Source organism: Carex rostrata, chromosome 16 (assembly GCF_964058835.1).
Source record: "Carex rostrata chromosome 16, lpCarRost1.2, whole genome shotgun sequence".
In the NCBI taxonomy this organism is placed as follows: domain Eukaryota; kingdom Viridiplantae; phylum Streptophyta; class Magnoliopsida; order Poales; family Cyperaceae; genus Carex; species Carex rostrata.
In genome coordinates, this window is record NC_135933.1 from 3,538,114 (window position 1) to 3,550,182 (window position 12,069).

The following is a 12,069-nucleotide window of genomic DNA, read 5'->3' on the forward strand; positions in this document are numbered from 1 at the left end:
TAGCTTTGAGGGAGAACATAAAAGAATAGACACGCAAAGAGCTTCGCAATGTCGATGCACATTACCAGGGGTCCAGGTCGGTTTCGGTTCAAACCCGATCGACCGATGATGGCATGTCACACGTTGCGGGTACAAAATAATTCAGATAGAAACAATATTGATGAAGGGATTAATCTAATTAAAGAGTAAAGAGAATAGAAAATAAGTATTAAATAAAAGTTTACATGCTAATTTTTTTTACCATGAACTATTTATTATAACTTGCTAGAGAGAGAAGAAAATTGTTTGCAGTATATATACCAAGGTGTGGGATTTAATTAGTAAATGATAAATATTATATGAATACTATAGCTGTTATGTTGTTCTAATTAATTTGAAAAGTTGAAATATATTTTTGATAAAGTCAATGTTATAAACAACGTCTCTTTTTTTTTATCATGTGCTACCTTCGACACCATCGTTTCGACTTCAAACCGTCCTCCCACAAATGGTCGACTGTAATCACACGCCAATTTTCATCTTTATTTTTTATTAAAAGGCCCAGTACAACACCAGTAATTTTTTAGATGTTTTTCACGAGAATTGAACTGTCTTTTTTATGAATTGGTCTTAGTGTCTGTACGTATTATCCATTATTAGCTTTCATCTTACCTTTAATTTCATATTCATCTAATCGATCCTTAGTGTTTACCTTACTTAACCATAGTGCGTGTGTTTCAAGAATCAAACCTAGTTTTGTTATTTTCCTAGCCTAGTCTAAGGATGCTTTTGCCGACATTTTTAAAATTACCCAATTAATAAAATATTTTAATAATAATAACCAAGATTTTGAAAAAGTTATAAAAATGCCCAAGCTGTGGAATTTTTCCACGGCTTTTTTTTTTTTTTTAGCAAAACAGAAATTTTTCAAAAAAGATTATTTTTTATTGAAATATTAGAAATGTTGAATATATTTCTTTGAAAATAGATAAAATAAATATAATTTAATTTATTAGAAAGACTGTAACAAATAACCCGGATCAACATTTTTTAAACCGGATTTTCCGTGGCTGTAAGAAAAATTAATATATTTCTTTATGTGTTATTGGAAAAAAAATAAAAATGGTTGAATTCTGAGTTATTGATCCCGGTTCAAAAGTCACTTCTAGATAATACATAAAATATTGTGATCCTTCTAGTACATTTAATTTATAAAAAGTTGTATCTATTTTGAGAATTCTTTTTGAATAACAATCATTAAATAATTTAAAGTTTTTGTTTTTTTTTCAAAAATAGATACAACTTTTTATAAATTAAATGTACTAGAAGGATCACAATATTTTCTGTATTACCTAGAAGTGACTTTTGAACCGGGATCAATAACTCAGAATTCAAGCATTTTTTTTTTCCAATAACACATAAAGAAATATATTGATTTTTCTTACAGCCACAGAAAGTCCGATTTAAAAAATGTTGATCCAGGTTATTTGTTACAGTCTTTCTAATAAATTAAATTATATTTATTTTATCTATTTTTAAAGAAATATATTCAACATTTCTAATATTTCAATACAAAAAATAAAAAAATTTGAAAAATTTCTGTTTTGCTAAAAAAAAAAAAAACAAAGCCGTGGAAAAATTTCACGGCTTGGGCATTTTTATAACTTTTTCAAAATCTTGGTTATTATTATTAAAATATTTTATTAATTGGGTAATTTTAAAAATGTCGGATACTTTTGGGTTGTGAAAAACAGGAATTTTTTTCATAAACCATAATTGAAAAATGGATTCTTAGGGAACCAATATGATTACAACTTTTTTTTCAAAAACCATAAGAACCGTGGGAACGTCACGGTCTGGCATTTTTTTTTTCCAGACCGTGTGCTTCTCACGGTCTTGCCAAATTTTTTTTTTTTTTTATTTATTTTTTTTAAAAAAACAGATTTTTTTTTCAGACCGTGGGTTCCCACGGTCTCAATTTTTTTTTTTTTTTTTTTTTTTATAAAACAGAATTTTTTTTAATTTTTTGTATTAAAATATTAGAAATGTTGAATATGTTTCTTTGAAAATAGATGAAATACAATATAATTTGATTTATTAGAAATACTGCAATAAATAACCTGGATCAATATTTTTCAGGTCGGATTTTTTGCGGCTGTAAGAAAAATTAATATATTTATTTATGTGTTATTAGAAAAAAATAAAAATGCTTAGATTCTGAGTTATTGATCCCGGTTCAAAAGTCACTTCTAGATAATCCAGAAAATATTGTGATCCCTCTAGGACATTTAATTTATAAAAAGTTATATCTATTTTGAGAATTCTTTTTGAATAACAATTATTAAATAACTTAAAAGTTATTATTATTTTCAAAAATATATACAACTTTTCATAAATTAAATTTACTAGAAAGATCACAATATTTTATAGATTACCTAGAAATGACTTTTGAACCGGGATCAATAACTCAGAATCTAAGCATTTTTATTTTTTTCTAATAACACATAAATAAATATATTAATTTTTCTTACAGTCGCGAAAAATCCGACCTGAAAAATATTGATCCGGGTTATTTATTGCAGTATTTCTAATAAATCAAATTATATTGTATTTCATCTATTTTCAAAGAAACATATTCAACATTTCTAATATTTTAATACAAAAAATTAAAAAATTAAAAAAAATTCTGTTTTATAAAAAAAAAAAAAAAAAAAAAAAAAAAAAAAAAATTGAGACCGTGGGAACCCCACGGTCTGAAAAAAAATCTGTTTTTTTTAAAAAAAAAAAAAAAAAAAATTTGGCAAGACCGTGAGAAGCACACGGTCTGGAAAAAAAAAAAAATGCCAGACCGTGAGGTTCCCACGGTTCTTATGGTTTTTGAAAAAAAAGTTGTAATCATATTGGTTCCCTAAGAATCCATTTTTCAATTATGGTTTATGAAAAAAATTCGAAAAACAGTCCTATTTTCTGAGAACACTATGTTTCACTTGATCACTTGTAATTCAAATGCGCGGTCAAACATTGAAAATAGTGCTAGATCGCCGCTGCCGAGTTTAAAAAAAAAAAGAAGCCAGAGAATAGTGCTAGATCAACACTATTTCGTTAATCCAACATTTTAGTGTAATAGCACAAAATTAGCATTATATGTCATAACTTTACCAATTCTTCAAACACTGTTTTAAGTATGTACTCCAAACAAGAGTGAGTCTATGGTACTATGCATATTACGATTTGTTACCGTGCTACGGCTCTATATTCGAGTTTTCAAATCTTAACGGTCGATCCGAACCGTTCATCTTGTTCTCCATATTAATATGTGTTTGGAGACCAAATTTTACATTTTTTTTGAAATTTCTTTACTATTTTTTTTAGATTTATTGAAAATCACTGTTTTTGGATGGTCCAAAATTTTCAGATCAAGTGATTTTCTAAATATCTAAAAAAATAGTAAATTTTTTTCAAAAAATGTAAAATTTGGTCTCCAAACACATATTAATATGAAGAACAAGATGAACGGTTCAGATCGACCGTTAGGATTTGAAAACTCGAATATAGAGCCGTAGCACGGTAACAACCCGTGATATGCATAGTACCATAGACTCACTCTCCAAACAATAGTTTTCAAAAAAAGTATATAGTCCAAACAATATTTGTACTATTCCAAATAATATAAAATTAGTACTCTTTATGTACTCTTTTATGACTAGAACCTTTTTACACTATTCGAATACACTAAGGGTTCGGCAGTCCAGTAAAGAATAGGAATGGGTATGAGTTTTGAAAATTTTGAGCTGGATTTTACTGTTCACCGTGGGAATAAAAATTTCAGTCTGAATAAAAAAAATTTCCATGGTGAACAGTAATCTGCCGAACGGGCCCTAATCCGATAACATAATTCTTATTATTCTTTTTTTGATGATTCAAGTGCACCCTCAGTATTTAGCTAAAATATTTTCATGTTCGTATTATCTAACCTTAGTATCCATCTTATCTAATCTTATTGTTAAGATGCTTTTATATATATATTTTTTTTAGAAAAGATGCTTTTATATGCACCGTGCTTAACATAATTAGTATCACCTTGTCCAGTCTTGATGTTCATCTAACCATAGTATTCAAATTAATATGCATGAATATTCATTTTAATTGGTCTTAGTGTTTACCTTATCTACTATTAATATTCACCTTAGTTGGCAATTCATTTAACCTTACCTAATCTTAATATCCAGTTACCAAGTGTTAGTACTTAGTATTCAATTACCTAATCTTAATCTTACTGAGGGTGCATTTGGCTAAAGTTTTGGTGTTCATCTTATTTAGCCTTAAATTTCATATAAGATACTTTTATATTCACCGATTAGAAGTATCCCCCTGAAGTACTCGAGTTAATTCCAGCTAAGTAATTTTTTTCGAACATGCCTTAGGATGTACGGGGGTCTTTGAGATCCATGCTAGAGTAAAATAAACAGTTCAAACCTCATTCTACTATGTCAAGTACCTGACTGGATCTGAATTCGAAATTCTCCACTAGAGACCTTTAGTGGTTGGTATGTTGAATCAGCTTTCAGAGAAAGGGCATCTATGTTTTTAACTTTGAAATGCACTATTTTTTAGAGGCGTAGCAATCAGTGCAGAATATATAAAACTCAACAATATGTTTAGCATGTCTTGATATATGGAATGAGGAACTGCAACCAGTTTGGTGTTTTTCTTGTTTTTATTTATGAACACATCACAGCAGGTATAGATAGCCGAATAGACCATCCATGGGTCAAACAAAACCACTAAATTGCATCAATTGCATACAAGCATCAGTAAGTACCTTAATGCAAGAGATTAAAAATTGGCTCTAATAATGAGAAAACATCATTAAACACTTTGTATAAACCTTATTATATTTATCATACCCTCGCAATGGGATTGTTTCCACTGGCAATCATTAACCAACATGGCAACATCAAAGAGAGGAGCAAAGAAATAGACAATTCTAGTGTTGATAATTTCCAATATTCAAACAGCATCCACAATGAAACCAACTTTTGATTCCTCCTTTGCCCAATCGCCCAATATTGAGTTTACTTCTTCTGGGAGCTCATCGTGAGCACAATGACCTGATACAGGGAACAAGGATGGAAATTTGTTTTAAATATTTTCAATAGAGAAGAAAATGCTAGCAAATGCACTCAATTTCTAGTCAGAACTTGGAGGATATACAAAATGTAAACTGCAACAAAATAAACAATAGACAATAGAAAGTAACATAAAATTGGAAGGGACCATTGTGCTAGACAGAGACCTGAACTGAGTGAGAGTATCCTGATAGTCAACCAGACTGGTATAATACCAAAAATAAAGTCATAAGAATCAAATGCAGAAGTCACCTGCATCAAGTTCTTTTATTGTAACATGTTTGCAATACTCTCTTAGCATTGGCAGAAAATCTCCTGCCTTTACAAGCGGATCTTTAATTCCCTGGATTGAAGTTACAAGTAAACAACTGTAAAGAAATAACAGTACAATAGTGTGAAATAATGAATAACAAGTTGTAGAATTAGATGCTCACTTGTATAACTAGAACTCTTCCTCCAAAGGAATCAATTAGGAAATTAAGGGGAATTGATAAATTAAAGTTGAATATGCTTTCAAGAATAGTAGCTGCTCCTGGATCATAAGACTAGAAAATAATGGTCAAGGAACTTTTTTTTACAGAATAAGAGAAAGAGATTGTCTACCATCAGGTTTGGAGGCTTGGAGCAGTACAGAAACACTTAGTGCGGTAATTGGTAAATTGGTATGTTAGCAGTGGGACCAGACCCTGGTGTATTTATTTTATCTACAATATCCATCATCATTATTTATTGTTTCATCCCAAGTACAATGTTTAGATCATCATTTTAGTCTAGTGCGAACTTTACATTTGCTACTCAGAGCTATTTAATGAGGACTTCCCTCCCGTGAACCAAAGGTATTTCTATCTTGATTTAAGCCTTTAGTCCAATCATAAATATCTCCACAGAAACCAGTGTACCAAAAGATTTTAAGATACTACCATATTCATGGTAAGGATACAGCCCTTGTTATTTCTTTAACTAGTGCTGCGTCAACCCTCTCCTTTTTCTGCAAACAGATGGATATTACAGAAATCAGCATCCAAAAAATAAAATAAAATAACAAAGGAGGTAATTGGCAAAGTATAAGATGCTTACGGTTGGGTAGTAACTCTTAAGGATGCTAGCAGCACTTGATCTCAAGAATAGCAGGAGAAGACTGGCCCGCAATCGTGAAAAATAAGATGTACGCCATTCCTATGAGCCATGAAATACTACTTATAAATTTGATTTTAACTATTTTAATAAAGAGTTGCCATTTAAACTTCTGCAATGTCTAAATCAGCCGGAATGTTCTTTCCAATAAAGTTCCAATAAAGCACATCAAGTAAATCCACTAAAGCATGATTCTGAGAACTATTAGAAAAGGAAATATTAACAATGTAATTTTCTTTCAAGTCTATTCTAATGATTAAATAACAGACCTGTGTAACTCAATGGACTTACATTACTTGTTGGTATAGAGGTGTAGCTTGGCACCACTATACCAGCTGTGTTGATAAGAACTAAAGATTTTGCCAGAGATGGCCAAACACCTGCCACTATGGAAGAAATATAACCTGTCCGGACAAATGAGATTTTATTAAAAATGAATTAATATACATTTTAAGTTGGCATGACAAAAATAAACACTTACCACCAAGAGAGTTTCCAACAACATGCACTGGCTCATTTATGACATCAACGATAAAATCCCTGAGTAACTCAGCCCACATTAGCTCACTATAACTAGCATTTGGTTTTTCTGACTTCCCAAACCCAAGAAGTGTAATAGCCCAGACCCGAAACCCATTATCAGCAATTTCTTTTATGTTATCACGGTAATGCTGCAGGAATGCTCCAAACCCATGAACCAAGAGAATTGCAGGCCCATCATTGCCAACAGCAGTGTACTGTTATAACAAAAAAAAATATGTGAAGGTAATTACAATACCTGGAAGTATGCAGTATTCTATGTTAATTTGTTTTAATTGTTTGTCTTTGCATATAAGCTTTGGTAAAATATATTGCTGAACTTATCAAAAATAAATAAACAGAAAAAAGCACAATTATAACTGAAAGAAATAAGAATCAAACCAAAAACCTGAATTATGTGACCATTCCATCTCCATATACGTATTGAGTAGCCTCCCTCATTGCAAGTTTGGGCCTTGAGAGCCAGTAACCAATACCACTATCACAAATAAATGAATTCATCAGTGTGTCCAGGAAATAAAAGGATGAGAATGCTTAATTGCACAAAAGGCCATCTCGACTTGACAGTTGTTGCACTCTCACACCTCCCACGCTGAACTCATTGGTTATGCAACTGGAACCAGCTGGTCCAATGTAAGTCTAGCTGTTGGGTTAATGATGTGCTTTATCAAAATTTGCTTTTGTTGAATTTACATGAACAGGATGCCATTTAGATAAAATTATAGAAGTGAAAAACAAATTTGGGAAGTGTGATAAAAAAATAAAGGGGGAATTTCATGTATCCCTCAAAAACTTCAAAATTACATATTCCCCCCTCTAAAATTCACAATATCATATTTACCCTTCTAAATTCAAAATTTACCCATTTTATTGTCTTTTCTATTACAACTCACTTTAAATTTAAGAAGTTCCCATCTTACCCTTTATTAAAAAAAGATACGTAGCACGTTCAAAAAAAATATCAGTCTTCTAACTAGTCGGTTCTCAAGGGCAAATGGGTCATTTCTTTACTTCGGACACTTACACAAGCATATACCCAAATGCCACTGCGTATGCGTGAAGCAGAGAAATGACCAATTTGCCCTCGGAAGCTGACTAATTAGATGACTGACATTTTCTTCAAACATGTACATTTTTTTTTTTCCTTTTTTAAGAAAGGGTAAAAATGGAAACTCCATAAATTTACAATGAGTTTTAATTAAAAAGACAATAAATTGGATAAAATTTGTGAGTTTTTTAAATTTACAAGGGTGAAAATGATATTATGAATTTTAGAGGGGAAATTACATAATTTTGATGTTTTTGAGGCCACAGTTATATCAACAAATGAGATACCAACTAAAAGAGCATATGCAAAGTGCACTGTGCATCTTATCTAGCTTGAAATTATTGAAAGCTGGCATTAAATGCATGTTCTAAATTAGAAAAGTGTTGCAGCAACAATGAAAAGATAAGAGGTAATACTGGTATCCCCCTGCACTCTGAAAGGCAAAATTAAAACTAAAAATAAAAAACATAACACAACATACTTCCATGGAGCATATGGCATCGACTGAGGCACCGACAGTAGGAGCTGAGTATCCAAAAGGAGATATGAAGCCAGCATTTCGTTCTTTCTCATACTTGATTGCTTCGTAGAAGACCTGCCTCCTTGATATAGTTCCGAGGAAAAGTGAAGAACTGAACAATGTGTAAAATGAGGCACCATTCCTAGTCTCTGCTCTACGTAATTTATCATGCAACCTAAACAAAACAAAAAATGGAAAGAAGCTTGGCTAAGACAGTGACAACTGACAAGTAAAAAAAACAATTCTATGGTATTTGGGTCCACTGGTAATGTATTCACATATACCAGATAATACCACTACCATACCAACTAATGCTTTCACCTTCTACAACAGGATTAACATAACTCACAAAACAACACATGCGAAACATACTCTAAGATACTTTAATTTTTATTCTTTCAAGGCAATTATTTCTAGAATGAATTGGCAGCCTATTCACAAGACACCAAATCCTTTATTTGCATTCACTACTCATGGGTTAAAGATCAGCGGACAATCAGCTTATGGACTTCTGTAAAGAGTAAAAGGTACAGCAATTTGCCAGCAACTTTTTGCTCATATTTGCTTAAGCAAATGATATTTGTACTAAAATAGAAGAGGTTAATCAACCTACTCTTGGTAATCATCTCTTCCCGTGCCTTCCAGATACCTCAGGTAAGCAGCCAAAGCCCCTAATGCATTGTCAGTCCCACCTCTGACATCATTGGCATCTTCAGATGCAAAGAAGGAATTGGCATTTCTTTTATTTCTTATAACTTCAAGTGTCCTCGGGTTTTCATCAGTCCTCCAGAGCACGCTTTTAGCTCTAACATTCTTAATAGATATCCAGCTGTAGTCAGATTTTGAGCCCTTTTCAAGAAGAAACTGTTTTACTTCATCAAGTGTTGGCATACTACCTGAAGAGTTGAGAAAACAAAAAGAATGTTGCCTCCTCCAGAAATTAATATAAGAATAAAATACAATAGGGGAAATAGAAATCAATAGTGAAAGTTGGATTTTACCTCTTTGTAATTCTTTATTAAGGGAAGGCAGTGCTGGGGCAGGCAGTGGTGTGACCTTTGACAATTTTGTCCCCAGAAAATTATTGTATGATGTGGGCATCTCGACTAAGCTCTACTCAGAAAATACAATTTGTAATGTTAAGCTACACTTTAACAATTGAAGGATGAATTTTGGTTAACAATTAACAACAAAAAATAATTCTTGAAGTTCTCCCTTTTTTGCTATCAATATATGTACCTTATAATCGTACAATGGAGCTTTCCAAAAAGCTACCTCAGGATTACCCCATGCAAAGATCAGATTTCTCAATGAAAATTCAACAGAACTTATAACCTTGAGCAGATTATACTCTACCTCCTCTTCTGTAAAGACATGGCTAGCTCTAACCTGTAGTTATTTACAATGAAAAAATACAAGTATAAATAAAACTTGCAATAGTATAGAGAACCAATAATCTGGCTTTATATACATAACGGAAACCAAAACAATCAATAAACCTTGGATTAGTGACCTCATTCACAAGATTGAAAAGAATATCTTCAGCACTCCCAAAACGAAGAATCAAATCTGAACCTTGAGATATTAAAGCTGATTTTAAATCCTGTATGGCAAAGAGAAGCAGTCCAAGCATCCTCTCTGAATAATCTGCAAATATAAAGATTCATTTTGTTCGTCAGTTCCATTTCAAACTCAAATTGAAAAAAAAAAAAATAGTTCAATATCTTACATGGTTTTTTAATGTTTATCATAATCACATACTACATATTTCATCTTACAGAGTAGAATTTTCCTTCTTTTTTTATTAAAAAAAATGCTCTACAATCTTTTGTCCGGGATCTTAAGTGAAGCCTATAAATGGAAATTGAGTTATGATATAGTTACAGTATAAATGAAATAATCTGCATACAGAAATATTTATTTAATTTCCTAATTTCAGATTCAAACTCAATATGTAAACTTCTTTATTTTAATATCTCAAATGGTTTTTGCAATGCAAATAGATAATCACTTACTATGTATTTTATTTGGCAGAGTTGTTTCTTCCCTGTTCTTCTAAAAAAACTAACAATGCATTGTTGATTGGGATTTTAATTGAAGTTTATAAATGGAAATTGAGTTGCTATATTATTTTTTTTTCTTCTTTTGAAACTCTCCATCTAAGCTGTAGTTAAGTCTACTTTGAAATTTTGGCATAACCTGACCTAGCAGATTCGCCCTTTTTTTCCTAAAACAGTGGTACAATGTACATTTGAACTTTCCATTGGTCCTAATCGAACTTGAAAAGTTTTGTTTATTTCAAACTAAGACCGCATATAACGAATTAAGGAACAAAATATCAAAGCAAACGATTTAGTGACACATTATTTTTTTCTTTTTGAACACGAATTTAGTATCACATTTGATAGCAGGGTCATTGACTTAAAACCATTCAAATAGAATTTTAAAAGTACCAAAAAAGACCCAAAAAAAAAGAACCTGACAAAATGCAGGGATCAAACACATAAAGAGGAATCACACTCTCATGCTTCTCTACTGCCTCAATTAGACCAGGGTGATCGTCGATTCTAAGATCGTTCTTGAACCACACCACAGCCGCCTCTCCATTGCCTCCCTTCGCTCGCACAACTACTTTGGACAGACGCACAGGGCGAACTCTCTGAACATGAACTGGACGAGCGAGAACTGGAGTGAAGAAGTGGAAGCAGAGAGGGAGAGCCATTGGAGGAGCGATCCATGAAAATTTGAGCGAGTGGTGAGATTTAGCTAGGGTTCGACCATGTGGGATCAGGCACTAGAGAGAGAATCAGGAATTGTGGAGGAGGTGTATCGGGGGTTTCTCTTTGGACAAGATTTTATCGGGGATTTCTCTGGTTGTAAATAGAATTTGCATGCTGCCCCGCCGCTTCGGTTTTGGAAGCAAAGCCAGTATACCACTGAATCACGAATTCGCATCCTCTGAGAGATCTCATATTTTGCGTGACTTTTTAAAAAATCTCAACCGTTGCAATATTATAAAACAAAATATCGAATCTTGTAAGTTCTTAAATTAGAAAATTCAAATCGATGACATTACGAAAATGATCTATGTAATTTTGAATTTAAATATCAAATTCAAATCAAACATTGAAATAATGTGAGATCCGATATTACTCACACGGCGGAGTTGAGCACGAGACCTCGGCAGAGAGAGAGACTATCGTGACCGTTACTGTGGGCTTAAGCTAATCTGTGCAGAGGAGCAGAAGAGATGAATACTGTAAAGTTACAAGATGAATATTGTAAAACCATAAGATGAATACTGTAAAACAACAAGATAAGCAGTCGATCCATGAAAAATTAGAAAACTAGACCAGATCAACAGCTGACATATTAGATCAAATTAGATTTGACTCAAAGTATTGCCAGATCGCATCAAGATTAGCCAAAAACAACGAATCGGTAGCAATATAACTTGTCGCATCAACACTATTAATGAAACTTTTTTATAATGAGCATGCAAACCTCATTATAAATTTCCTTCAAAATTTGCAAACAAAATTTCTGTAAACGATTCCATTAATCGACGGAATTACTAGATTTTGTAAGGTATGCATAAAATATGAATTGAAGCAGGCTCATGGCCCAATTGAATTAAGCAATTCCCTTCGCTAGTGTGTTTAAATCAGAATCTGTGCTGAATTGAAGCATATCCCAATTCTGTCTCACAAGAGAAATAA

The 12,069-nt window shown here is 32.2% G+C and overlaps 1 protein-coding gene across 4 annotated transcripts; it reads right to left on the minus strand.

Moving 5' to 3' along the window:
• Window positions 1-4,806: 4,806 nt before the first annotated feature.
• LOC144566987 (DNA photolyase) lies at window positions 4,807-11,209 on the minus strand. 4 transcript variants are annotated; one of them, XR_013515331.1, is made up of 14 exons: window positions 10,829-11,209; window positions 9,864-9,997; window positions 9,590-9,739; window positions 9,352-9,463; window positions 8,964-9,246; window positions 8,312-8,525; window positions 7,171-7,260; window positions 6,724-6,979; window positions 6,512-6,646; window positions 6,186-6,284; window positions 6,049-6,096; window positions 5,543-5,653; window positions 5,361-5,451; window positions 4,807-5,090 (listed from the first exon to the last, which is right to left on the minus strand). XR_013515331.1 is itself a non-coding variant. In XM_078317012.1 (14 exons), exons 1-14 carry the CDS (start codon window positions 11,070-11,072, stop codon window positions 4,990-4,992), a joined length of 2,046 nt encoding a protein of 681 aa, XP_078173138.1. In that variant the 5' UTR covers window positions 11,073-11,206; the 3' UTR covers window positions 4,807-4,989. The 4 variants fall into 4 exon arrangements, 2 of the variants coding, with proteins under 2 accessions (XP_078173138.1, XP_078173139.1); XM_078317012.1 differs by having other exon boundaries at window positions 6,534-6,646; window positions 10,829-11,206; XR_013515330.1 differs by having other exon boundaries at window positions 4,955-5,090; window positions 5,276-5,451; window positions 6,534-6,646; window positions 10,829-11,207.
• Window positions 11,210-12,069: the final 860 nt, after the last annotated feature.

Excerpts from the sequence above, each read along its gene's own strand:
- LOC144566987 (XM_078317012.1), bottom strand. The coding sequence starts at position 11,072 with ATGGCTCTCCCTCTCTGCTTCCACTTCTTCACTCCAGTTCTCGCTCGT. Across the intron at positions 9,247-9,351 it reads TAATAAAGAATTACAAAGAG|GTAGTATGCCAACACTTGAT; the intron begins GTAAAATCCAAC and ends TCAACTCTTCAG. Across the intron at positions 6,647-6,723 it reads TGTTGGAAACTCTCTTGGTG|GTTATATTTCTTCCATAGTG; the intron begins GTAAGTGTTTAT and ends TTGTCCGGACAG.